Source organism: Cannabis sativa, chromosome 2 (assembly GCF_029168945.1).
Source record: "Cannabis sativa cultivar Pink pepper isolate KNU-18-1 chromosome 2, ASM2916894v1, whole genome shotgun sequence".
In the NCBI taxonomy this organism is placed as follows: Eukaryota; Viridiplantae; Streptophyta; class Magnoliopsida; order Rosales; family Cannabaceae; genus Cannabis; species Cannabis sativa.
The window spans coordinates 62,578,832-62,603,176 of NC_083602.1; the positions used below are offsets into that span (position 1 = coordinate 62,578,832).

At 34.0% G+C, this 24,345-nt stretch overlaps 2 protein-coding genes across 2 annotated transcripts; both read right to left on the reverse strand.

The window, feature by feature from the left end:
- Window positions 1-2,612: 2,612 nt before the first annotated feature.
- On the reverse strand, window positions 2,613-5,559 carry LOC115719730 (scarecrow-like protein 14). Its single transcript, XM_030648898.2, has one exon. The coding sequence runs from the start codon at window positions 5,161-5,163 to the stop codon at window positions 2,968-2,970; it is 2,196 nt and encodes a 731-aa protein (XP_030504758.2). The 5' UTR covers window positions 5,164-5,559; the 3' UTR covers window positions 2,613-2,967.
- Window positions 5,560-8,139: 2,580 nt separating this feature from the next.
- On the reverse strand, window positions 8,140-9,506 carry LOC133034432 (uncharacterized). The gene is made up of 3 exons (XM_061109519.1): window positions 9,200-9,506; window positions 8,883-9,155; window positions 8,140-8,705 (listed from the first exon to the last, which is right to left on the reverse strand). Exons 1-3 carry the CDS (start codon window positions 9,504-9,506, stop codon window positions 8,140-8,142), a joined length of 1,146 nt encoding a protein of 381 aa, XP_060965502.1.
- Between the last annotated feature and the right edge of the window lie 14,839 nt (window positions 9,507-24,345).

Here is a 24,345-nt window from a genome sequence, read left to right on the forward strand (position 1 = left end):
TTGGCGATGCCTCTGTGGTGACCCACCTATCCCAGGTTGAGTCCCAGGATTTCCCTTGTTCTCACGGGGGATTTCTTATTCCCTGGTCCCTGGTTGCCTTCTGTTCTCATTTCTGTGGGAAGGCTTTAGTTGGTCATTTGGTTGTTCATTCTCAGGGGGACCCTCAGTTTCCCCAAGTTGTTCTTCCTAGGCATTCTGAGGATTCTCTTGAGCTGTCTCCTGCCTCCTGGTTCATGAGCCACAAGTCTGCCTCGTGGTCTTCTCACTCTAGGATCAGGTTGGTTTTGTGTGTTGTTCTCCTGTGCTGCCCTGGTCGCGACTGCCTCACGTTCCAACTCAGCATTTTATTGGTTTGCCTCCTCCAAGCGACGTCTGAGACGGAAATTTTCCAACTCAACAATTGGCACGTATCTTGTGGGATCATAAGCACCATCATTATCATATTCCATAGGTTGCGCACCCCAAAGATTGGGTTCTTCATCCTCTACTTCTGGGTTCTGGCCATTTTCATGGTGAGTCCTCCTTGAACGTGTGGACTGTGTATTTTTGCCACCTTCAGGTTAGGTCCTTCTGAAACGAGTGGTCTGCGTAGATCGCGAGTTGGGAGGCCTCCGTGAACCCATTGGCTCTTTTCCAGGACGGTGAGTGGTCTCTTCAGGATGAGCATCAACATGTTCTCCATTATCAACCATGTAGAAAGGTTTTCCTTTCGATCAGGAGGTTTTTTTTCTAAACTATTTTCACGTAGGCTCTCAATGAAAGTACCAAACTGTTAATGCGGATTTTCGTTAACGATAATCAAGCCTATTTCGTGATTGATTTTCACAGAAATAAAAATAGTAAAAGAAGAAGAAATAACACAAAGATTTTTACAATTAAAACTCTGCATAGTCCACGAGTCTATCTTATTAGATTTCTCTGATACAAAACTATGGTCTTTTTCTCTAAAGGGTTTTTTCGTTCTTTTTTTTTTTATGTATTCTGCCTCTATTTATAGTTACATAGGAGGGCAGTTAATTACAATCAGATTGATATCCCACAACAATAATCTCCTAAAATTGTGGGATTTGATAATGTCCCACGTAAAATAAATGCGGTTATTATTTAAAAATCACATAGTTGTAATTTATCCGCTTGTACTGGGTCAATGCTAACGTGGATCTTGATACGTTGTTAAGTGTATCTTGCTGGGTCACCTCGCTGGGATAGCAACAATTACTTTGTCAGCGAGCTGGAGCATTTCCCATGTCTTTCCGAGGTTGATAATGTAAATACTGTCGTTTCTACTATTGAAGGCACAACGCTCCATTTGACAATCACAGTTCTTGGTGACAAGGTGAACTTCAACAGTCAACATCATTTGAATGTCAACTTCTATCTGAGAGAGCTGACTCGATGGAGTAGTGAATCTCATTGAAAGATGTTTGAAGCTGATTAGTGAAGGTACCATGAGTATGCCTTCTTATAGCAAGATGGATGCTTCGTTATTTGTTGTTCTGATTCATTTAACTGTTATACTTAGTTTGTATAATGTACGCTATACGCTGAGTGTTTTAACAGTCAACATGTCTCGCCTACATCTTTTCATACTTAGCGAGATTGGTGCCTCGCTTTGTATTACTGATGTCGTCCTTATGATCGTGTCTTCATATATGAAATGGTTTCTCGCTAATATGTGAATTAATAGTTCGTACATCCGTATCTCGCTTAAGACTTTACAGTCAACGAGTTATAGATATACTCTATCAACTCCGTATTTAATGAGTTATTCTATTTTAATATCTTCTAATATAATAGTCATTATATTCGTTGATTCGTGTTCTCCTAGGTTGACATGTGTGCTCCTCTGAAGTACCAGCCGAATTTCGAGTATAACACAAACAATAAATTTACTATTGATCACTTTTATATATAAAGTGAATCTAGAATAGATTTCTTTTTTTAAAAAAATAAAATAAAATAAAAATACCAAATAAAATTTATCAATTAATAATGAAAAAATAGATAAAATTATATCTAATAATAAAATTTAAATTTAAGTAGTATGCTTTAAATATTTTAATTAACTTATTTAATTTTAATTTTTTTAATAATCATTTAATAAAATAGCTATCTTCAAATATTATAGTAAATAAAAGATTAAAAATTTAAATTGAAAGAGATATCATCATATGATTACAAAACCGCTCTCATCACTGTATCTCACTTGTAGTCGTCACTACATTCAAAGTGACAATTTGATAGAAAACATACAAATTAATAAAATTAAAATTAAAATGACAAAAAAAAAAAAAGCAGTTACGAAAAATTATGTGTAAGACAATTTTATAATTTACTTTAATAAATTATTTGATAAATCCCTTCAATGAAAATTTGATAATTCAGAACACAAATACTATTCATGATTAAGAGTTGTTTATTTTTTAAAAAAAAAGAATTAATAATCATATAACACAAATTTAAAATATCTCTAAAAACACATAGTGATATTATTCTACCTCAACATTCAAAATTTGAGATAAATAATATTAACTATGAAAATATCCTAAAGAGCAACTTTACAAAAGATACACTAAGGTATAAGAATGTATACTTTGCCACATAAGAAAAAATAAAAGAGAAACATATAGGCCATTACTTTAACTCTATTATTACTACATCATCTCATCGTTATAATAGATCACACATAAAATATTTTGGTGAAAACCATTATTAGCAAAGGAAGAAGAAGACTCGATTCCAAAAAACTCTAATCACATATCTGTTCATTGATAAAAAATAATGACCATAGATATAGTACAAACACACAAACTAGGAATCCTTCTTCGGATAATTACCACCTAAAACCAATCTACAAAGCAAAGAAACAGGGCTGACAATCTAAAATTATATACGAACACCGTAGCAATAGATTACTGGTCATGGGAGGTAAAAGTAACTTCATGCAAAAGGGGCGTTTTCTATGTCTTACGCAGGCACCCAACATGAGGAAGCACAAAGAATCCTACCCTTCCAACCCTGAAGCATCCAGTTGCTATCTTCTTCAACTACAAAATCCCTGTGGTACCCATGTTTAACAATAGACTTCATTCTCTTCACAAGCTCCATGTCCAACGGGAGCAGCCTAAACCCTGCTCTTGTAATCCGGAGCTGCCACTGCTTGTATGTTTCAGGTCTCTCTACTCTTTCCGAACCCTCACATGCTATGACATTCATAATCTCCCGCCCAAGAATATACTTCTCGAATGACAGTCTCAATTGATCCTCTCTGGCTAAAATAGTATCAGCCCCATCAAGTAATGAGCTGAAGAAAAATAGTGTTTCCCGGAAGCGCGTAACAAAGAAGGGGACATTGTATGCTCCATTAAAAACAGCATGAGCAAAAATGTTAGGCTTGATCTTCCTGATCAAGTTTAGAACAGCATCCCTTGGACTCCTTACCGCAGCTGTCTCATCTAAAATGCTCCTAAATCTGTGTAGACAATTCACTGCAAGGACTTCATTTCTATCAATTTTAAGGTCCTCAATTTGGACATTTTCCCATTGTTTTGCTATGCCGTTGTACTCAAATGGAACACCAAAACGCTCACAATACTTAGCTAAGACACTTCCTGTTTCTTCGACCATTTTTTCTGGCCGAAAACCATGTTGTGGGAACTCTATCCCTGTAATTCGAAGCTTAGGTGGCCCACCAGGCCTTCTAGAGAGACTTTGTATGAAAACAGGCCACTGGTAACCATATAGGATACCAAAATCTATAATATGCAGTTTTGTAGCTTTCTCAGCTGCTTTGAAAATCATTTGGTTTGCAAAGATAATTGAAATCTTCTTGTACGGGTTGGCAGAAATGTAGGTATGATAAGTTTTCAGGAGAATATCAGCCGGTAATTTTGTAGCACCCAAAGTGTCACAAATCTCTTTTCCAGTGCCATCCAATCGTGCTTCAAGGGCATCTGCGAATAAATGGCCCAATCTCTGGGTTCCATCACCAAATGGAGACGAATGCTTCCTAATCTTCTTTAATAGTTCATTAGCATTCCTAATATCATTAGCAGAAACAGCTTGTGCACACGAAATCAACAAAGCCAACAAGTCTACCACTTCCTTGTCATTGTTTAGTATCTTAGTCTTAGAAGCAGTTTTACCACTATTAGTAGTTCCATGAGATCCTCCCTCTTGCTGCCTAGAGGAGCTGTCTACTTCATTATTTTGGTAGGATTCATCAGATGTACCAGAAGGAGCTTCTTGCTCCTCACGAAAAAGTAACACCTTGTCAAACAACTCTGATAGCCCTGTGTCATCTGTAGAAACTGCCATTTGCTTGTTGCTTCTACCATCTACCAAATCTGTATCCTCACGATCATGGTTCTTCTTCTTCTCTGTCAATCTGATATGCAATTGCTCTCTCTTCTTGTCCTTTTTTGCCTCAACTAACTCATTTGAGACCTTCTCATTTGTATATGGAGACATGTTCTTATTGTTTTCCATTGGAAAACCAAGTTGATTGCCTTTGGGAAGAAACTTATTGCCCTCCTCTAAACCTCTCTTGAACTGCAACATCAACTCATTCTCACTCAAAAAATTCTGAAGCTCACCCAGGGAAGTACCTATTTTGTAAGTGGAGTTTGCAGAAGATTGTGAGCTCGAATCTGAAGTAGACTGGCTTACAAACTTAGCTGAAGGTCGGTGTGCCACTGAATCAACAGAAGTTCCAACAGAATGAGTCGAGTTGCCAGTGCTGGAACAAGAACTAGAACTGATATCTTCTGAGCAGTCACTGACACTTGTTGTCAAACTATCATCTGAGCTTTGAAAATTTTGGTCTCTATATTGAGGTTGTTCGTGTTCATACTCGGATGGCGGATACTTTTCGCCCAGAGCCTCATAAAAGGATTTCTCAGTGGCTATAAGAGCTGAAGGGTCGTAGAACAAAGAGGGCTTTGCCTCCATATCCTCATCCATAAGCATTTGGTTTATGTAATCAAGAGCAGTACAAGAAAACTCACCGTCATTAACAAGAGAACCCCTCTCCGAGCTCATGCTCGGGTCAAAACTATAGTCCATAATAATCTCACTAGCTCTAATATCGTTTATGCTATCTGGGTATTGATCTAAACTAACAATGAAACTCAAATTCGATGATTGAGCAACATTTCCATCCATACATATCAACAATTTAACCGATTTTCACAGTAACCAAATCAATGAAAACTTTTAATTTCATAGTAATAAGAAAATTAAAAATTACAATCCCGAACACAAACGCACCTTCCCTGTTGAGAAAAAGACCATAGAAGCTGTAAAAGTCAAGCTTAACTGGTAGTCGCTAACTCTGGCGCCGACTTCGATTACAGTTACTGGAGAAGTGAAATCGCCAGGGATCAAAGCAAGAAGAGGAAAAGGTTTAGTGATGAATTGAAGAGTTTTATATTGATCTGAACACAATTTGGGAATCAATAGAGTCGTCGGAGTCAAAGTCGGTCGTTGCAGAGACAACAGTTCAAGAGCTGCACCTTTTTAAAGTTGATTCCCCATTTATAAAATGACACGTTTTTCTCTCATTATTTCCAAGAGGGTGTACTAGTAAGCTCCGATGTGTTAATATAGCTATTGAATGAATTAAATTAAGTATCAGGTTTCACATAATTTAATATAATAAATTTTAGAGAGTATCGCTAGCAATAACAATGTTATATTTCCAATTAAAAGCAATGATTTATTTTTTTGAAAAAAAAATATTGATTGGTGTCCACTAGAAGGTTTTTGAGGTATAATTTTGTAAAATAATGTTTCTTTTAAGAAAAAAAATTATTTTATTGAAAAATCAATCAATATTTCAATCACCAATATTCAATATAAACTTAGATAAAAGAAAAGTATAAAGTGGTCACATAGCTCATTAAAATTACTCTAAATTAGTAAAGAGATCGTGTTTCGGGTGGAGTTGTTTATAAAAAATTTTAAATTGCATATATAAATATTAATTGAACAATTAAATCATATCAAATAATTTTAAATATATTTTTAAGTATAATTAAAAATTATGTATATAAAGAACTTTAAGACTATGTTTGAAATAATTTTTGTGAAAAAAAAAGTAGGAAAAGTATCGGGAAAAAATGTGGAAATAAAAAAAATAATAAATTCTCATATTTGGTATGGAAAGAAAGATTGGAAAACACTCAATTCAATAAATTTTCATATTAAGCTTAAAAAATTAGTCCAAAATTATTTTTTATACATGTATTTATATACGGGTGACTACTCAATGGTTACATTTTTCTTTACCTATAATAGCATGTTACTAATAAGTAAAACTTCTTTTTTAGAATAAATTAATTATAATTAATTATTTTCTCAAAATAATCAATTGAATATTTAACAAGACCTCTTTTAGCAATTAATAATTATAAATAATTTTTTTTATATAAATCCATACTATAATTATTTTAACAGCTAAGTCATTTAATTATAATATTTACAATAAAATTTTACTTTTTTTTTTACAAAAATTAGGCTTCTTCTTACACAAATTAGAATTCTCTTATTGTATAATAAATTTTTAAATAATTAATTATTTTTAAATGATATTAAATTCTTTTTTATAACTAGAAGAACTAAGTATGAGTTTTTCTATTCGAGTTTGAGGTTGTTTCGTTTTTCTGTGGGAGCTTGACTTTGTTTTTTGACACTGTTTTGGTTTTTTGAGTAAATTACTCCTTATAAAATAAATAGATGACTTTAGCTATATTTTTTTTGGAAAATATATTCAACCTATTTCACTTTTATTTTTTAAAAATTTAAATAAAAAAAACTAAATAATTAAGTGTAATAATTTTAAATTAAAGTTGTAAGTATAATAAAATTTTAATTATGAAATTATATGTGTATAATTTTAAATTATAAAGAGTTTTTCTATAAAAAAATTTAATAATTTAAGGGTAAAAAAATTGCTAGAAGATCCAATTTTAATAGTAAATTACAAAAATTAATTAATAATTATAATTAATTTCAATTTAAAATATAATTAATTTTCATTAAAGTTTTATAAGGAAATAAATTATTAGGTGACTATTAGGTTATAAGTTAATTATTATTTCTTTTTATTTAATTTTCAAATTAATCACAATCATTCAATAGTAATCTAATGGCTAAAAAAATATAACTTACATATTTAATGTAACCATTGAAACATTCTCTATTTATATATATATGGGTGCACTCTTAATGGGTATTACCAATGAATGGGTAAAATTAGAAAATTTTGAGTTTTTATGCTTAATTTTTCTATCAAATTAAAAAAAAATCTCTCATTTTTATATCATATGGGCTGCAATTGTTCCATCGGTAAAAAAAAATTTAAAAAAAAAGTTTTTTAGCAAGAAAAATAAGAAAAGAAAAAGTTGAGTTTGAGTTAAATATTTTTGTATGAACATATTTTTAATATAGTGTAAAAAGAGATATTTTTTGATATTTTTTTAATTAAGTAGTTAAATTAAGCATATAAATTCAAATTTGTAATTTCATTATTCGTTATTAGATCAAAATTCGATGGTTTGATATTTTTAAAATTAATATTTATAGTTAAATTTGTTTAGTAACCATTCATGGGTAATACCTATTAAGAAGTGTTCTATATATATATAAATATATATATATATTCACAAATATAACTCTTAAATTGCAATCGAAAGAGTTTCATGGAAAAAAAAGCCATAATTTATTTTTTCTAAAAGCCATAACTTTTTTCTTTTTTCTCTTAATAATTTCATGTTACAATCATGTATAGATTTTTTATTAAAAAAAAAAGAGCGACGTTATTTAAAAAAAAAAAGCTTAAATAAAATTATTAATTAATATAATTAATAATAATAATAATGTTAAAAAAAATGTGCGAAATATTTATAAATCTAATAAAAAATTAAAAAAAAAAAAAAGAGACAGAATTAAGGAGAGAAGAGATAAACCTATTTGAAGTGATTTTAGAGTATCATGTCACTGCTTCATACTTTTTTTTTTTTTTTTTTTTTAATGAATCAGGAAATTGTATAACACAAATCAATATTTACAACCTACTAGCACCCCATCTGGCGCCTAATCAATCTATACACAATCAATTCTATCTATACATTTTCACATCTATAAAACATTGAGCCAATCTTTATCTACATCTTTAATCTTTTTAGGCAAAAACATAGCAATTCGCATCTTTACACTCCACTTAGTTTCCTCAATAAGGCTGCTGGAATTTAAGGAAAAATCCTGCCAAATAATAGCATTTCTCAGCCTCCAAATGCTGTAAACCAGGGCTGCTATTGCAGCATCATAAACCAATTTTTGAAACTTAGAGATTTTAGCCTTGGCAATCCATCTCAGCAGTTGTGGGAGGCTGATTGTTGCTGCATTCCAGTTCAGCCAAGCCTTGATCTCCAACAACCCGCGAAGAGCAACATTACATTCAAAGAATAAATGTTGACTGGTTAAAGCTTGAGCATCACATAAACAACATCTCTCATTCACTTGCATCCCAAATTTCACCAATCTATCCTTCGTTTTTAGCCGATTTAGCATTGCCAGCCGTAGTGTCACACTATGCTTTGGGGTATTCAATCTGGCCCAAACTTCTTTACACCAGTTCAGCCCAGTTGCAGCAGGTGAGAGCAACTTATACCCTGCTGCTATGGTGTATTTTCCCCTCTGAAAATCTGCTATATCACACACATTTTTAATCTGGTCTTTAAGAGGTACCAACTTCTTCCAATACTAGCTAGCATGTATAGAAGCAGAGTAGCTCCACCAATCCTAATTTTTGATATAAACACTATGGACCCATCTTAACCAAAGACTATTTTGCTTATTAGAAATGGCCCATATATACTTACAAATAGCAACCTTATTCCACTCTTCAAGCTTCTTTATTCCTAATCCACCTGCATTTTTAGGCTGGCATATGTTCTCCCAAGCAACAGCTCCAGCTCCATGGAACAAAGCTTGGCCTTTCCACAAAAAGGCTCTACAGATAGCTTCTATAGATTTGATCACCTTCTTTGGCATAATCAGCATCTGACTCCAATATGCCTGAATAGCTATTAGAACTGAGTTGAGTAAGGTAATTCTACCTGTCAAAAAAGTTTCTTGAGCTCCAACTCTTAATCCTAGCAGTCATTCTTTCAACAAGCAAATCACATTCTTTACCAACCATTTTCTTTGCACAAATAGGGAAGGTAAGTGAAAGGTAGGGTCTGCCTCAAGAAACCAGATACTTGCATTAACTGTTTCACACTATCTTCATGCATGTTGCTGCAATAAATTACAGTCTTACTTGCATTAGGATGCAGCCCAAGTTTGAGTGAGAATAGTTTTAGAGCCTGCAACATATAAGAAACACTCTTCGTATCTCCATGACAAAACAACAATACATCATTTGCAAATGCCAAGTGATTCAATTTAAGTTCCAAGCATCTGTCATGACAAAGAAAGTCCTCCTTCTCACCTAGCTTCCTCATGAGTCTAGATAGATATTCCATACCCAAAATAAACAGTAGAGGATGTTGGGTTTTGTGCCTTAAATAAAACCCTTTTACAATCTGATTAGTTATCAATATAAGAAATTTGAAGTGATTTATGTTTGCATGAATTTTACATGCTAATGGTTTAATATGTTTATTACATTTACACACAAAATCTGTTAAGTCCAGATCATATGTTTATTCACAATTACAGTATCGTCAACACAGTGGAATGTGATTGTGATTATATGAATCAAAAGACTAAGTCCCTGTTTCATTATTGTTTTGGATTTACGCTAATGTGATAATCAGCGATGATGTGTACTTACACTTGGAGTAAGTGTTATGTTCTTTCCAGGACATTAGTAAAGTATACTAGTTTCGAATGTATGGAGTATACATTGGACTGGACCGATATTGCAACTTAGTTAAGATATTATAAACTTACCGTCATATCTTTTTCCAAGTCAATATCAGTAGTTGATCTTAAGATTAAAAGAATCTAAATCCTGATATGCTTAGGCTCAACTCAGGAGTACTATTTATGTTCTTTGATTTATTAGTTAAGCCTACTTTTGGGTCAGGGTGATACGTATATTTTGGGAACATGATAGTATGATTGAGTGGGAGTGCTGAACATAAATATAGAATCTATAGCTTCTACTGGTGTATAGAAGTCAAGTGATGATTCCCTTCGAGCTTAGCTAAATAGAAGTAAATGGATGAGCTCTTGTATAACTGACTAATTCTTAGATCACTAAACATCATTTACAGGTAGCTAAGTGTTTTAAGGGGCAAAATACGTTGAGCGGTGAGAACGGTAAAATTATCCCATCTCGATGTAAATCATCTATATAGAGAATATTTGATCACAATAAGATTATAACAATGGTTAAATGAGATAGCATATCTATATCGTCGAACATATACTATGCTCTATGTAAGTCTGAGAGTGCAATTCTAAGTTCTAAGAGTGGATTCAACGAAGAATTAATAAGTAGGAATTTACTTAGTAAATTCGGTTCACTTATTGGAAGCTCAGCATATAGATCCATGGTCCCCATTCTAGTTGAGACTATGCTGCTTGTAAGACTCAATAATTGATTTGTGATTAATCAATTATCATTCTAAAGTTAGACTATGTCTAATTTGTGAATTTTCACTAAGCAGGGGCGAAATTGTAAAGAAAAGAGATTCGAGGTTTATTTATTTATTAATAGACTTTATATGTCTAATTAATAATTAAATTAAATGATAATATTATTTAATAATCTATTTTAGTTATTAAATAATTAGTTTTGGCATTTAAATGGTTAGAATTGGAAAATTGGCATTTTTGAGAAAATAGAAATAAAAATTGTGAAAACTGCAAAAATCAAGTGGGGCCCATTACACACCATGGCCGGCCACTTAAGTAGCTTTTTCCAATTAATATTTTCATTATTTTAATGCCAAATAATTACTAACCTAAACCTAGTAGTAGCCTATAAATAGAAAGTGATGGCTCAGTCAAATAACAAGTTTTCATAACCTTTTCTGTCAGAAAATTCTTTCTTCAAAAAAACTGAGCCTTCCCTTTCTCTCTATAGCCGAACCAACCTCTCTCTCTTTTCCTCTTCTAAATTTCGACCCTTAGTGATAGAGTAGTGCCCACACACAGCAAGTGGTACCTCAATCATAGATTGGAAGACTGTGAAGGATCACACACAAAGAGAAGGACATTCGGGCTCAGATCTTGATAATACTCTGCGACAGAAAGGATACAAGGGTTAGAGATCTGAGTGGAAGGAGACATTATTCCGCTGCCACCAATGTAAGGTTTTCTTAACTTTATATGTATTTATTTATCGTTTTAGAAAGTTCATATTTAGTGTGTTAAACAACATACTTGTGAGTAGATCTAAGATCCTGGTAAAATAAATTCCAACAGAGGATACATGGGATCCCCTTGCCTAAGCCCTCTCCTAGGTTCAAAGAAACCATGTAATGTTCCATTGAACATAAGAGAGAACTTGGGAGAGGTGATACAATTCATTATTAGCTGTATGAACTTCCTGGGAAACTTTAATCCTTCTAGCATTTCTTCCAAAAACTCCCATTTGATGGTGTCATATGCTTTTTGAAGATCAAGTTTGATCATACAACTCGGCTTATTAGCTTTCCTGTTATAGTGCCTCACCAAGTCCGGACATATCATGATATTATGCCCTATAAACCTTCCTTTAATAAAGTCTCCTTGAGAATGAGAAATTATTTCAAGAAGGATGTTGATTCTAGAACTCAAAATCTTGGTTGCAATCTTGTAAATAACATTGCAACAAGCAATTGGTCTAAAATCTTTAACAGTGTTAGGGCATTTAGTTTTTGGAACTAGAGTAATAATTGTGGAATTGATTTCTCTAAGTATTTTACCTGAATCCAAAAATGATATCATAGTTTCACATATGTCATCCCCTATATTCTCCCAGTTATCTTGAAAAAAGCTACTGGAAAATCCATCAGGCCTTGGAGATTTATTCCCATGAATACTAAAAATAGCCTTCTTTACCTCCTCTTTAGAAAATCCCTGTAACAACATATTAGACTGTTCTTGAGTCATCACTAGACCTCTGGCCAGGATTCTGCTCTCAACCTGTCTTCAATTCACCATTCTGGTGCCAAGGAGATCTTTGTAGAAGGCTAGGAAAGCTTCAATAATAAGTTCAAAATCGTGCACTCTGTTCCCATCATGAGTCTCAATTGACAAAATGTGATTCTGCCTCACCCTATGCTTAATACAAGCATGGAACAAAGCAGAATTGCAGTCTTCATTTTCTATCCAAGCTATTTTAGCTTTCTCCTGCAAGAAAGAAGAGTAATCTTTCTGAACTCTAATAAAAAATTCTCTAGACTCCTTCTGCCTTATGTGTAAATCACTACTCAGTGGCTGCTGCTGAATCTGATTCTGCAGGTTGTCTAGGTCTAATTTAGCCTTACTAACAACACTTTGTAAGTCCGAGAACCCCTCCCTATTAATCTCCTTGAGTTTGGCCTTAAAATGCTTCGTTTTGGTAATCACCTGAAACATTTTAGACCCTTTGATTGTCAAACTCCATACCTCCTTCAAGCAGGTTTCAAATTTAGGGTGTGTCTTCCACATTTGAAAATATTTGAAAGGCTTTTTTCCACTCACCAAACCAGGATGTAGAGTTAGAAGACCAAGAGAATGATCAAAGAGACCTTCATTAAGGAACACTGCTTCAGCAAACTCAAAACTATTAATCCAAGATTGATTGGCCAAAAATCCTATCAATCTTGGAGAATATTCTATCTTCACCAGGTTGCGTTTTAGTCCATGTGAAAAAATTACCACTAGCTTTGACATCCTCCAAATTACAAGTGTTGACACACTGCAGGAAGTCAGAATCAGGATAAGATTTTACTCTTTGACCAATCCTCTCTTCCTTAGCAAGGATATCATTGAAGTCTCCCATGAGTAACCAGTTGTCTACAGTAGCTAAATCACATAAGTCTTTCCATAAAAGCTTCCTTTCAAGTCGATTATTAGAAGCATAGACCATAGTTAAGAAACTGTTAAAGCCATCAGCTGTTGATATCTTTAAATGCATTAATTGACTAGTGCATTTAATAATATCAACAGTAAATCTCCAAGGATTCCAGGCAATAACAATTTTTCCCCTGCATGCCAAGCTATCTTAGAAGAGAAACACCATCCCTCAAATACATTCGAGTACAAAGTCCCAAGTTTTGGGGCCTTGACTCTAGTCTCAAGAAGACCAAAAAAATTAACATTTTGAACATGAATAATTTGCTTTATTAGATGTTGTTTATGTTGATTGTTGGCTCCTCAAACATTCCAACATAGCAACTTATCCATTTGAGAGAGAGGGTTCTCCCCCCTGTCTTGGCCCCTTCCTTTGATAAGTTCTCAACTGCTTCAGCGACTAATTCCTCAAGCAGGTGGAAAGAATTCCTTACATCTGTAACAACCTTTGCTGAAGTATTAACCACTATTTTCTCTTTTCCATCTAGTTTCTTGATCCTTATCACCTTCACAAATCCCTCCTCAAACTTGTTTCCTATTATCATGTTTAACAATCCACTCTTGTTTCCCATTAGTGTGCTTCTTACATTCTGCAGCAAGATGGCCTAAACCAGAGCAATGAGAACTCGCTACTGGTTTCCATTCATTTCACACCCACTATTGTGTTTGAACCAAACTCATTCTCAAATTCCACCAAGTTTGGAAATTCCTGATCCATCAATACCTCAACCAGGACCCTAGGGTAGTTCAGCCTCTCTCTTTCCCTAGTAACTGAATGCACCATAACTGGTTTTCCTAACTGGCCAACGATCTTGAACAAAGACCTCTGGCCCAAATACTTCAATTCTAGCTCCTCCAATCGAACCCAAATTGGCACACACTTCACATCTTCTTTTTTAAAGTTCACATTGGGATCCCAAGGCTTCATTATAACCAGTCGTCTATTAAAGAATATATAGCCTCCATTCAGTATTTGGTCCCTGTATTCAAGAGAGCTAAATCGAATGATAAAAATTCCATATGAAAACATCTTCACTCGATCTATCTTGTCTTTCTATATTCTATTGACAAAACCTTCAAGAATGTGCAAAGGAAGGTTTGCTCCCAAGACATAGCAAACTATTGAGAGTTTCCAAAGTGTAATTTCATACTCAATGTCATCTAATGTAATCCTCACCTTGCTATTTCCAAGCTCAGATTTCTTAAAAGAGTGATCTAGGTTACAAACAATAGATCCAGATCTTAATATCAGAGGGGTCGGAACCTTACCTTGAACAATTTCACTGTTACATTGCTCATTAGCTTTGAGGAAATGCACAAAATTGTTCCTGACGTCCTCTTGTTTCTGAATTGCTTCCAGTGAAGATTTGCGAGATAAAGGAGGTTGGAAAACATCCATAAGAGTGGGATCATCTTCCTTCAGAACCTTCTTGTCCGACATCTCCAAGGGGTTAATTTCATCAAGTTCATCGACCAAAGTTGCTTGAATTGTATCAGATCCTAATTTCTCACCCTTCTTCTTGGTAATCTTGGTAGCAGATCTAGATTTCCCATGAATTTTTGACCTTTTTTTAGCCATATATGGCACCAGCTTTCTCAGCTGCAAGAGCAAGAACCCACAGGAGAATCTTCTACCGCCTTATACTTCTCATATATATATATATATTGATGTTTGGAAGGATTTTTGTGAAGGAAAAAAAGGGTAAATATTATTTTGAATCCTGTGTTTTACAAAAGTTACTAATTGGACCATCTGTTTTGTTAAATGATAAAATGGACCCTGTATTTTCCAAAATGGTACAAATAAGATCCTGAACTGAATTTTTGTCAAAATAAAATTTAATAATAATCTGATCTAAAGGTATTATGACAAAACTATTTACATTTTTTGTATCTGTTCGTGTTAGGAATTGTCTTCAAGTTGGTTATATTAAAAAAAAAAAGTTGTCAAAAATTAAGCTCATGGTGTATTTTTACCATTCTAGAAAATACATGGTCCATTTTGTCATTCAACAAAACAGAGAGTCCAATCAGCAACTTTTGCAAATCACATCGTCCAAAATAATCTTTACCTTAAAAAGAAGTAGCAAAAGTGTAGGGAAAAATTGTAAAAATAATAAAATAATAAATTCTCATATTTAATAAAAAAAAAATATTGAAAAACACTTAATTCAACAAAAATTTTCATATTAAGCTTAAAAAATTGATTCAAAATTATGTTTTATACATGCATTTTTATGTATATACATAAATTTACAAATATAACTCTTAAATTGCAATCAAAAGAGTTCCGTGGAAGAAAAAATCATAACCTTTTTCTAAAAGCCATAACTTTTTTCTTTTTTCTCTCAATCATTTCATATTATAAATATATATAGATTTTATTATTAAAAAAAGCGGCATTTGATTTTTTTTTTTTAAAAAAAAGCTTAAATAAAATTATTAATTAATATAATTAATAATAATAAAATGTTTAAAAAAATATGAGAAAATAAATAAATATTTATAAACTTAATAAAAAATTAAAAAAAGAGAGAATTAAGGAGAAAAAAGATAAATCTATTTAAAGTGATTTTAGAGTGTCACGTCATCGCCTCATACCTTTCCTTTATATATATATATATTGATGTTTGGAAGGATTTTTGTTAAGGAAAAAAAAGTAGGAAAAATGTAGAGAAAAAATGGTGAAAATAAAAAAATAATAATAAATTCTTATATTTTGTATGGAAAGAAAGATTGAAAAATACATTCAACAAAAAAATTCATATTAAGCTTAAAAAATTGACCCAAAATTATATTTTATACATGTATTTTTTATATATGTATAAATTCACAAATATAACTCTTAGATTGCAATAGAAAGAGTTTCATGGAAGAAAAAGCCATAACTTTTTGAATGATACAAATATTTTTTTGACTATTGTGGACGATCACTCACGATACACATTGATATACTTTCTTAGAGAAAAATCGAATGCTCCACGAATCATACAAAATTTCTTCATCTTGATCAATGTTCAGTTCAAAACTACCATAAAATGAGTAAGAACTAACCATGCAAAGGAATTAAAACTAACTGTCTTCTACACTAGTGGAGGTGTGATCAATTTCGATACTTGTGTAGGCAGACCACAACAGAATTCTATTGTTAAAAGAAAGCACCAACACATCCTCAATGTTGCTCGTGCTTTGGCTTTTAAATCAAACTTACCATTAGCATACTGGCCTCAAATGGTACACACTACTATCTATCTCGTAAATCGCATTCCCTCTATCATCCTTAAAGAGAAAACACCACTTGAACTACTTCACAACAAGCCGCCACAGTTTACTCATCTCAGAACTTTAAATCAATAATAGAATATTGATTTAAACTACTTAACATATGCATTACACATCCACATCTCTCATAAACTTTTCCTCCGTGCAAGAGCTAGCATTTTTATAGGTTATCTTGAGCATATGAAGGCATACACTCTGCTTGATTTACAAAGCAACCAAATCTTCCATTTGAGAGATGTTGTTTTCTATGAAAGTATCTTTCCTTTACAAAACAATCAAAACCATAACAATATCAACAATTTCTTCAACAGCAACATCCCTACTCCTATTGACACTACTGCAACATCAACTACAGATTCAAGTCCATCACAGCAGCCATCCAAACACACAACCATAACCAAAACTGGAAGAACATTTCAGCAACCAAATTATCTATAAAACAATACTTATGATTCTAATCACAGTACTGCTTACCCTCTTGCTAACTACCTTTCATACCACATATTTTCCAAGCTTTTTACTGCTGCAATGCTTGCTACTGCTCAATGTTCAGATTCCACATCCTATGTAGAAGCTTCAAAACACAAAACCTGGAATACTGCCACGGATGTTGAAATTGATGCATTAGAGAAAAATCATACCTGGATTGTAGTTCCTCTGCCATCAGGTCAACATGTCATAGGAAATAAATAGGTGTATTGCATCAAATATTACCTTGATGGTTCAATAGAAAGGTTCAAAGCTCGCTTGGTAGCAAAACTGTAAAGACCGATTAACTTTAATTTGAAAATTAGCAGATAATTAGGGTTTAATTATGAGAATATTAATTATAAATTATTATTTTATGGAGATTTATTTGAATTCAGAATGTATTTTATATGCCATATAAGGAATTTTATGTTTTTGTATGTTTTGTGCCCGACAACATCGGAACGCGGCGTTTGGCTATTAGAATTACATTTTAGTATTTTTAGTATAGTGGGGCATTATATTTAGACATTGGGAATGTTGGAAATAGTTGAGATTTTAGATTTGACCAAAATACTCCTCAGTAAATTAGAAGCTTTTTGGTTAGTGAGGGGTAAAATGATCTTTTTGGCCATTTGATCATTTGTCTTTAGTGAGTTTTATTTAGCTTTTATATAATCTGAATATATCCTATATTAGTTAGATAATACCCTAATACTTTCTATTATTCAAAAATTAGAAAAAAAAACACACATAACTCTTTCTCTTTCTTCAAACTTCTCTCTCTCGATTTTCCTTGAACCATCTAGGGTTTGGGAGTTAAACTGCTCAATTCAGGGATTTTCAGAAAGATTCTAGTGTTTTAATCCAAGTTAAAACCCTTAATCCTCTCTTTGTATGATTTATTAAGTTCAAAGTTGAAGTTTTATACAAGATTTTGGACTTAGGGCTGTTGTTGTTATGTTTTGATTTTGTATGAGTATTCTGAAGTTAAAGTAATGTTAATTGAGATGATTTGAGACTAGGTTATTGCTGGATTAGGTTGTTAGACAAAGTTTGAGTTTTAGAACTCAAACTTTGATCTTTAATGGCAATTTTTGATTCTGAGCATGTTAGGTTGTTTTGCTACTTGAAATATATTCCTTGGGGTATATTAAGCAGGTCTAGAAGGTTTGGTTTGGTTTGGATACAAATTTGTGAAGGTTTCGAATTATTTTGGATTACTTGGTGCAAACCGGTTAACCGGTTCCACAGGCCCTATAAAACTGGTTAACCGAATCTGAAACCAGTTTCTTGAATTTTTCGTGTTGTCGATTCGTGTTATTTTCAGAGCTTTGGTTCGTTGATTTTCCTTGATTTTTAGGGTATTACCATGTTTCTTATCGATAGAAATAGGGAAACTTTTAGTTTCAAGTTTAAGTCCCCAGATTGTGATTTAGCATGTCGCTCACCAGTTTTACGAATAATGTGATTTAGGTTCCTGTAATTTGTCGAGCAGTTGCTCCACTCAGGTTGGCTGGCACACCTAAATTCGGAAACGGGGTAAGATTAGTATAATGGTTGCATATATGTATACTTATTTAGCTTACATGGTAGTTGCCGTCAGAATAGGGAAATTTATAGCCATCAGATTAGCATATTAGGGCATCGGTGAGATGTACATAGAGTTGCACCGAGATGCCAACAGATATATGCTAGGCTATCAGATATTATGAGTTATCTGCTACCACATCAGTACGATTAGAGTACTGAGTATAGGTTGGATTCTCAGTTAGTCATACTTTGTCGAGAACGTTCCTAACTCAGTTAGGGATATGGTTGGGTGTATGGGCGCGTGATTATAATCTGAGTTATTGTTATGTTAATATATATGCTTTTCTTACTGAGTTTGTCGACTCACAGATATTGTTGCATGTGTAGGTATGGGAAAGGCCAAGGTTGAGCAGTTGTGAGAGCGAGCAGATGAAGATTGTACATGTCGGGGCGGTTAGGCTTGGAGTGTATAGTCTTTAGGACATCATGGCATATTTTGTATAGTCACTAGGCAACTAACTTTTGTATATGTACAGTAAAACTTTTGTAAATACTTTTATAAATGAGATCCCGATTTAATATATGTATTTTGTTTTAGTGTTTATAATTAATTAAGTAAAATTTTAATTAATCCCGATTTTTAATAAACTCGTTGATTAGCAATGAGCTTCACAGTTAAGTTAAAAATCACATTAACACGCCTAAACTAGTAGGGTGTTATCAGAGCCGCCAGGTTGTCTTTCAAAGATCGTCACGACATGTACAATCATCATCAGTGATTAGCTTGTCTCACGGTTCAGTAAGCCTTTATTGCTTTAGTAGTTTATGTTAATAGTACGTTTTAAGAAAAGCCTGATAGGAAGCATGCTAGTAGCCTAATAGCTGAATAGGCACATGTTTTTAATTTCCAAATAAGTGGTAATTAGTAAGTTATTCTTGATCACGATCTGACGAGCCTAGCTCTTAGTTACGAGGTTGTTTTAATAGTATGGACGCCAGACAAAATACCAGGAGTCAAGGTAACTCTGTTGAATCCAGTGGCGGTCTGGGAGTACAAATTCCCCCAAATGTTCATGGCTGAGGCAGAGGCCTAGAGGCAGGGCATGCGGTCGGGGTGATGTTAACCCATCGCAGGTTGCCTAGGAATGGGAAAATAGGCTTGCAGCAATGCAAGCCAAAATTAACGAGCAAGAGGAAGAGATCAGACGCTTGAGGCAGCAGGGTGCTCCTGCAATGCTTGCTCCAGAAATGCAGGTAGCTCCTGCCCCTACTGTGCAGGCAGGACCAGTTGCTGCAGTGAACCACTGTATGAAAGTTTCTGCAAGCAGGCACCTCTAGTATTTCTAGGACGTCCCGATGTAATGAAAGCTGAGAAGTGGCTGACGGTTATTACAAGAATTCTGAATTTCATGGGTGTCACCGGCAATGACAGAGTGGCCTCTGCCACATTTTAGTTTCAAGAAGATACCCTGGTTTAAAGGGATATGGTGTCCCTGACTTGTGATGTTACCACTATGACTTGGGAAAAGTTTTAGGAGTTGTTCTATGTGAAGTACTATAATGAAGCAGTCAAAGTGAAAAAAGAAAGGAATTTACTCAGCTCACCAGAAAGAAAATATGAGTGTTATTGAATACACAACTCAATTTGATCGATTGGCAAGATTGGCCTCGGGAATAGTGCCAACCAATTTCAGTAAGAAAGAAAAATACATGGATGGATTGAATTCAAAGATAAGACATGACCTTATGATCACCACTAATGACAACACCACCTATGCTGATATGGTGGGGAAGGCACTGCGAGCTGAGGGCGCAGTGGAGTGCGCTCAGGAGTCCCAAGGGACTCGGGTTGTTGGTGGGGCCCCTACTCCTCGTACCTCTGGTTATGGTAGGGGTGGTAGTGGCTCGACCATTGATCAGAAAAGAAGGGCACCAACTGCATCTGGTGGCTTAAGTCAGAACAAGAGGTTCTGAGGGAACCAGGGTCGAGGCAACCGTCAGGGTGGTTTCGAGACCCAATACACTTACCTGGAATGCCCCAGTTGTAAAAAGTATCATCTGGGAGAGTGTAGAGGGCAAGGGTGCTTCCAGTGTGATTTGTCAGGGCACGATAAAAGAGACTGTCCACAGCTTAAGAAAGAAGAATAGAAGATTGTAGCAAAACCCCCTCCCGCAAGGGTGTTTGCCTTAACTCAGGCAGATGTAGAGGCTAGCCCCTCAGTTGTAACAGGTCAACTCTCGATCAACAACTCTTACTTCTCTATGTTATTTGACTCTGGGGCCACTTACTCTTATGTGGCAGCCAAAATTTTTAGTAAGTTAGATAGACCGCATGATAGTTATGATAAAGGATTTGGAACCCTACTTCCTAGCGGAGAATTAGTCATTCCCAAAAGGTGGATTAGGTCTATGCCGATCAGAATTGAGGATAGGAAATTGAGTGCTGACTTAATAGAAATGGGTTTAGCAGATTTTGATATTATACTTGGAATGGATTTCTTATCCAAGTACTCAGCCAGTATTGATTGTAAACGGAAGATGGTAATCTTCTAACTAGAGGGTGAGGAACAGTTTATTTTTGTGGGATTAGTTCACGGATCCCGGATCCCAGTGTTTTCAGTATTAACAGCTTGAGAATTGTTACAAGACGGATGTTTAGGGTTTTTGGTCATGGTATTGGATACCACACGACCTGAGACAGTTCAGCCAGCAGATCTCAGGGTGGTTTAGGAATTTTTTAAATGTTTTTCCTGATGAATTTCTAAGTTTACCACCGCAGAGGGAAATCAATTTCATCATCGATGTAGCACTTGGAGTATAACTTGTTTCTAAGGCACCTTAGAGAATGGCTTCAACCAGAACTTAAGGAAATAAAAATTCAGCTTCAGGGGTTGCTTGACTTAGGGTTTTCACGGCCTAGGGTATCACCCTTGGGAGCTCCTTTATTATTTGTTAAGAAGAAAGATGGATCTTTGCGTATGTATATTGACTATCGGGAAAAAAATAAACTGACAGTCAAGAACATGTATCCTTTACCTAAGATTGATGATCTTTTCGATCAGCTTCAAGGGAAGACGGTCTTCTCAAAGATTGATCTCTGATCGGGCTATCATGAGTTGAGAATTCGAGAGGAGGACATTCCAAAGACAGCTTTCTGCACTGGGTATGTGTTGGGTTTTGTGCCCTAAATAAAACCCATTACAATCTCATAGTTATCAATTTAAGAGTTTTGAAGTGATTATGGTTACATGTCTTTTACATGCTTATGGTTTAATATATATGCACAAAATCAGTTAAGTCCAGAACATATATTTATTCACAATTACAGTATTGTCGATACAGTGGAATGTGATTGTGATTATATGATTCAAAAGACTAAGTCCTTGTTCATCAGTTTTTTGGATTTACACTGATGTGATAATCAGCGATGAAGTATTCTTACACTTGGAGTAAGTGTTATGTTCTTTCCAGGACATTGGTAAAGTATACTAGTTTCGAATGTATGGAGTATACATTGTACTGGACCGATATTGAACTTGGTCAAGATATTATAAACTTACTGTTGTATCTTTCCAAGTCAATGTCAGTAGTTGATCTTAGATTAAAAGAATCTAAATCCTGATATGCTTAGGCTCAATCTCAGGAGTGCTATTCATGTTCTTTGATTTATTAGTTAAGCCTACTTTTGGGTCAGGGTGATCCGTATATTTTGGGAACATGATAGTATGATTAAGTGGGAGCGCTGAACATAAATATGGAATCTATAGCTTCTACTGGTGTATAGAAGTCAAGTGATGATTCCCTTCGAGCTTAGTTAAATAGAAGTAAATGGATGAGCTCTTGTGTTTAGTGACTGTATATTAGATCACTAAAACATCATTTACAGGTAGCTAAGTGTTTTAAGGGGCAAAATACATTGAGGGGTGAAAACGGTAAATTTATCCCATCTCGATGTAAATCATCTATATAGAGGATCTTTGATCACATTAAGATTATAACAATGGTTAAATGAGATAGCATGTCTATATCGTGGAACATATAGAATGCTCTATAGAAGTCTGAGAGTGCAAATCCAAGTTCTAAGAGTGGATTCAACAAGGATTTAATAAGTTAGGGATTTACTTGGTAAATTCGGTTCAACTTATTGGAAGCTCAGCAATATAGATCCATGGTCCCCATTCTAGTTGATACCATACTGTTTGTAAGACTCAATAATTGATTTATGATTAATCAATTATAATTCTAAAAGTTAGACTATGTCTAATTTGTGAATTTTCACTAAGCAGGGTTGAAATTGTAAAGAAAAGAGATTCTAGGTTTAATTATTAATTAAGAGATTCTGTATGTCTAATTAATTATTATATTAAATGACAATATTATTTAATAATCTATTTTAGTTATTAAATAATTGGTTTTGGCATTTAAATGGTTAGAATTGGAAAATTGGCATTTTTGGGAAAATAGAAATAAAATTGTGGAAACTGCAAAATCCAAGTAAGGTCCATCACACCTATGGCCGGCCACTTCATTGTGTTTCCCAATTATTATTTTCAATTTTTAATTGCCAAGTAATTACTAACCTAAACCTAGCAGTTATCTATAAAAGGAAAGTGGTGGATCACACCAAATAAGGCAGTTAATCAATTACTCAGTAATTGAGGAAACTGTTTATTTTGGAAAGTTGAGCTTCCTTTTTCTCTATATATAGCAGCCCACTCTCTTCCTCTTGAATGCTTCAATGATACACGAAATACACAGTGCAAGAGAGAGAGAATTTCGAAATCCCTTGTGAGAGAGTAGTGCCCACACACAGCAAACAGTACCTCAATCATAAATTGGAAGACTGTGAAGGATCACATCCAACTGAAGGACATTCGGGCTCAGATCTTGATTATACTCAGCGACAGAAAGGAATCAAGGGTTAGAGATCTGAGTGGAAGGAAACACATTATTCCGCTGCACCCACTGTAAGGTTTCTTGACTTTATATGTGTTTTATTTATTATCGTTTTAGAAGTTCATATTTAGGTTGTTAAGTCAACATACTTGTGAGTAGATCTAAGATCCTGGTAAAATAAATTCCAATAGTATGGGCACTATGAATTTTTGATTATGTCTTTTGGAGTAACTGTTGGAAATTATTTTACCAGGATCTTAGATCTACTCACAAGTATGTTGTTTAACACCCTAAATATGAACTTTCTAAAACGATGAAATAAACACATATAAAGTTTAGGAAACCTTACATTGGGTGCAGCGAAATATAATGACTCCTTCCGTTCAGATATCTAGCCCTTGATTCCTTTCTGTAGCAGAGCATTATCAATATCTGAACCTGGATCTCTTTCTCTGATTCTTTAGTGTTGAAACTCCTTCTTGCTGAAAGTCTTTCTTCACGATCTTCCTCACTATGGTTGAGGTATTACTTGCTGTGTGTGGGCACTACTCTAACACTAAGTAATTTTTAAAATTGAAGAGGAAGAAGAAAGAGAAAGGGTCGGCCAAAGATAGGGAGAGAGAAAGCCTCAGTTTTTTCTGAATGAAAAGACAGAAGAAAAGTGTAGAAATTTAGTGTAAATTTCCTGAAGCCTTCACTATCTATTTATAGCATTCCACTAGGGTAAGGTTTTAATTATTTGGCATTAAAATAATGAAAATATCAATTTAAATTCCCTACAAAAGTGGCCGGCCATGCATAGTGGATTTGGGCCTCACTTTTTGCAATTTTGCAGTTTTATCTTTTCTGCATCTGATTTTCTCAAAAACGCTAATTTTCTAATTCAACCATTTAAATGCCAATTCTAACTATTTAATAACTATAAATAATTATTAAATAATATTGTCATTTATCATATTTATTAATTAAACCATACAAAGTATCACAATTAACAAATATGCCCCTAAAACTCTTTCTTTACAATTTCGCCCTTACTTAGTGAAAAATTCACAAATAGACATAGTCTAAATTGAGAATTATAAATGATTAATCAAAACAAATTATATGAGTCTT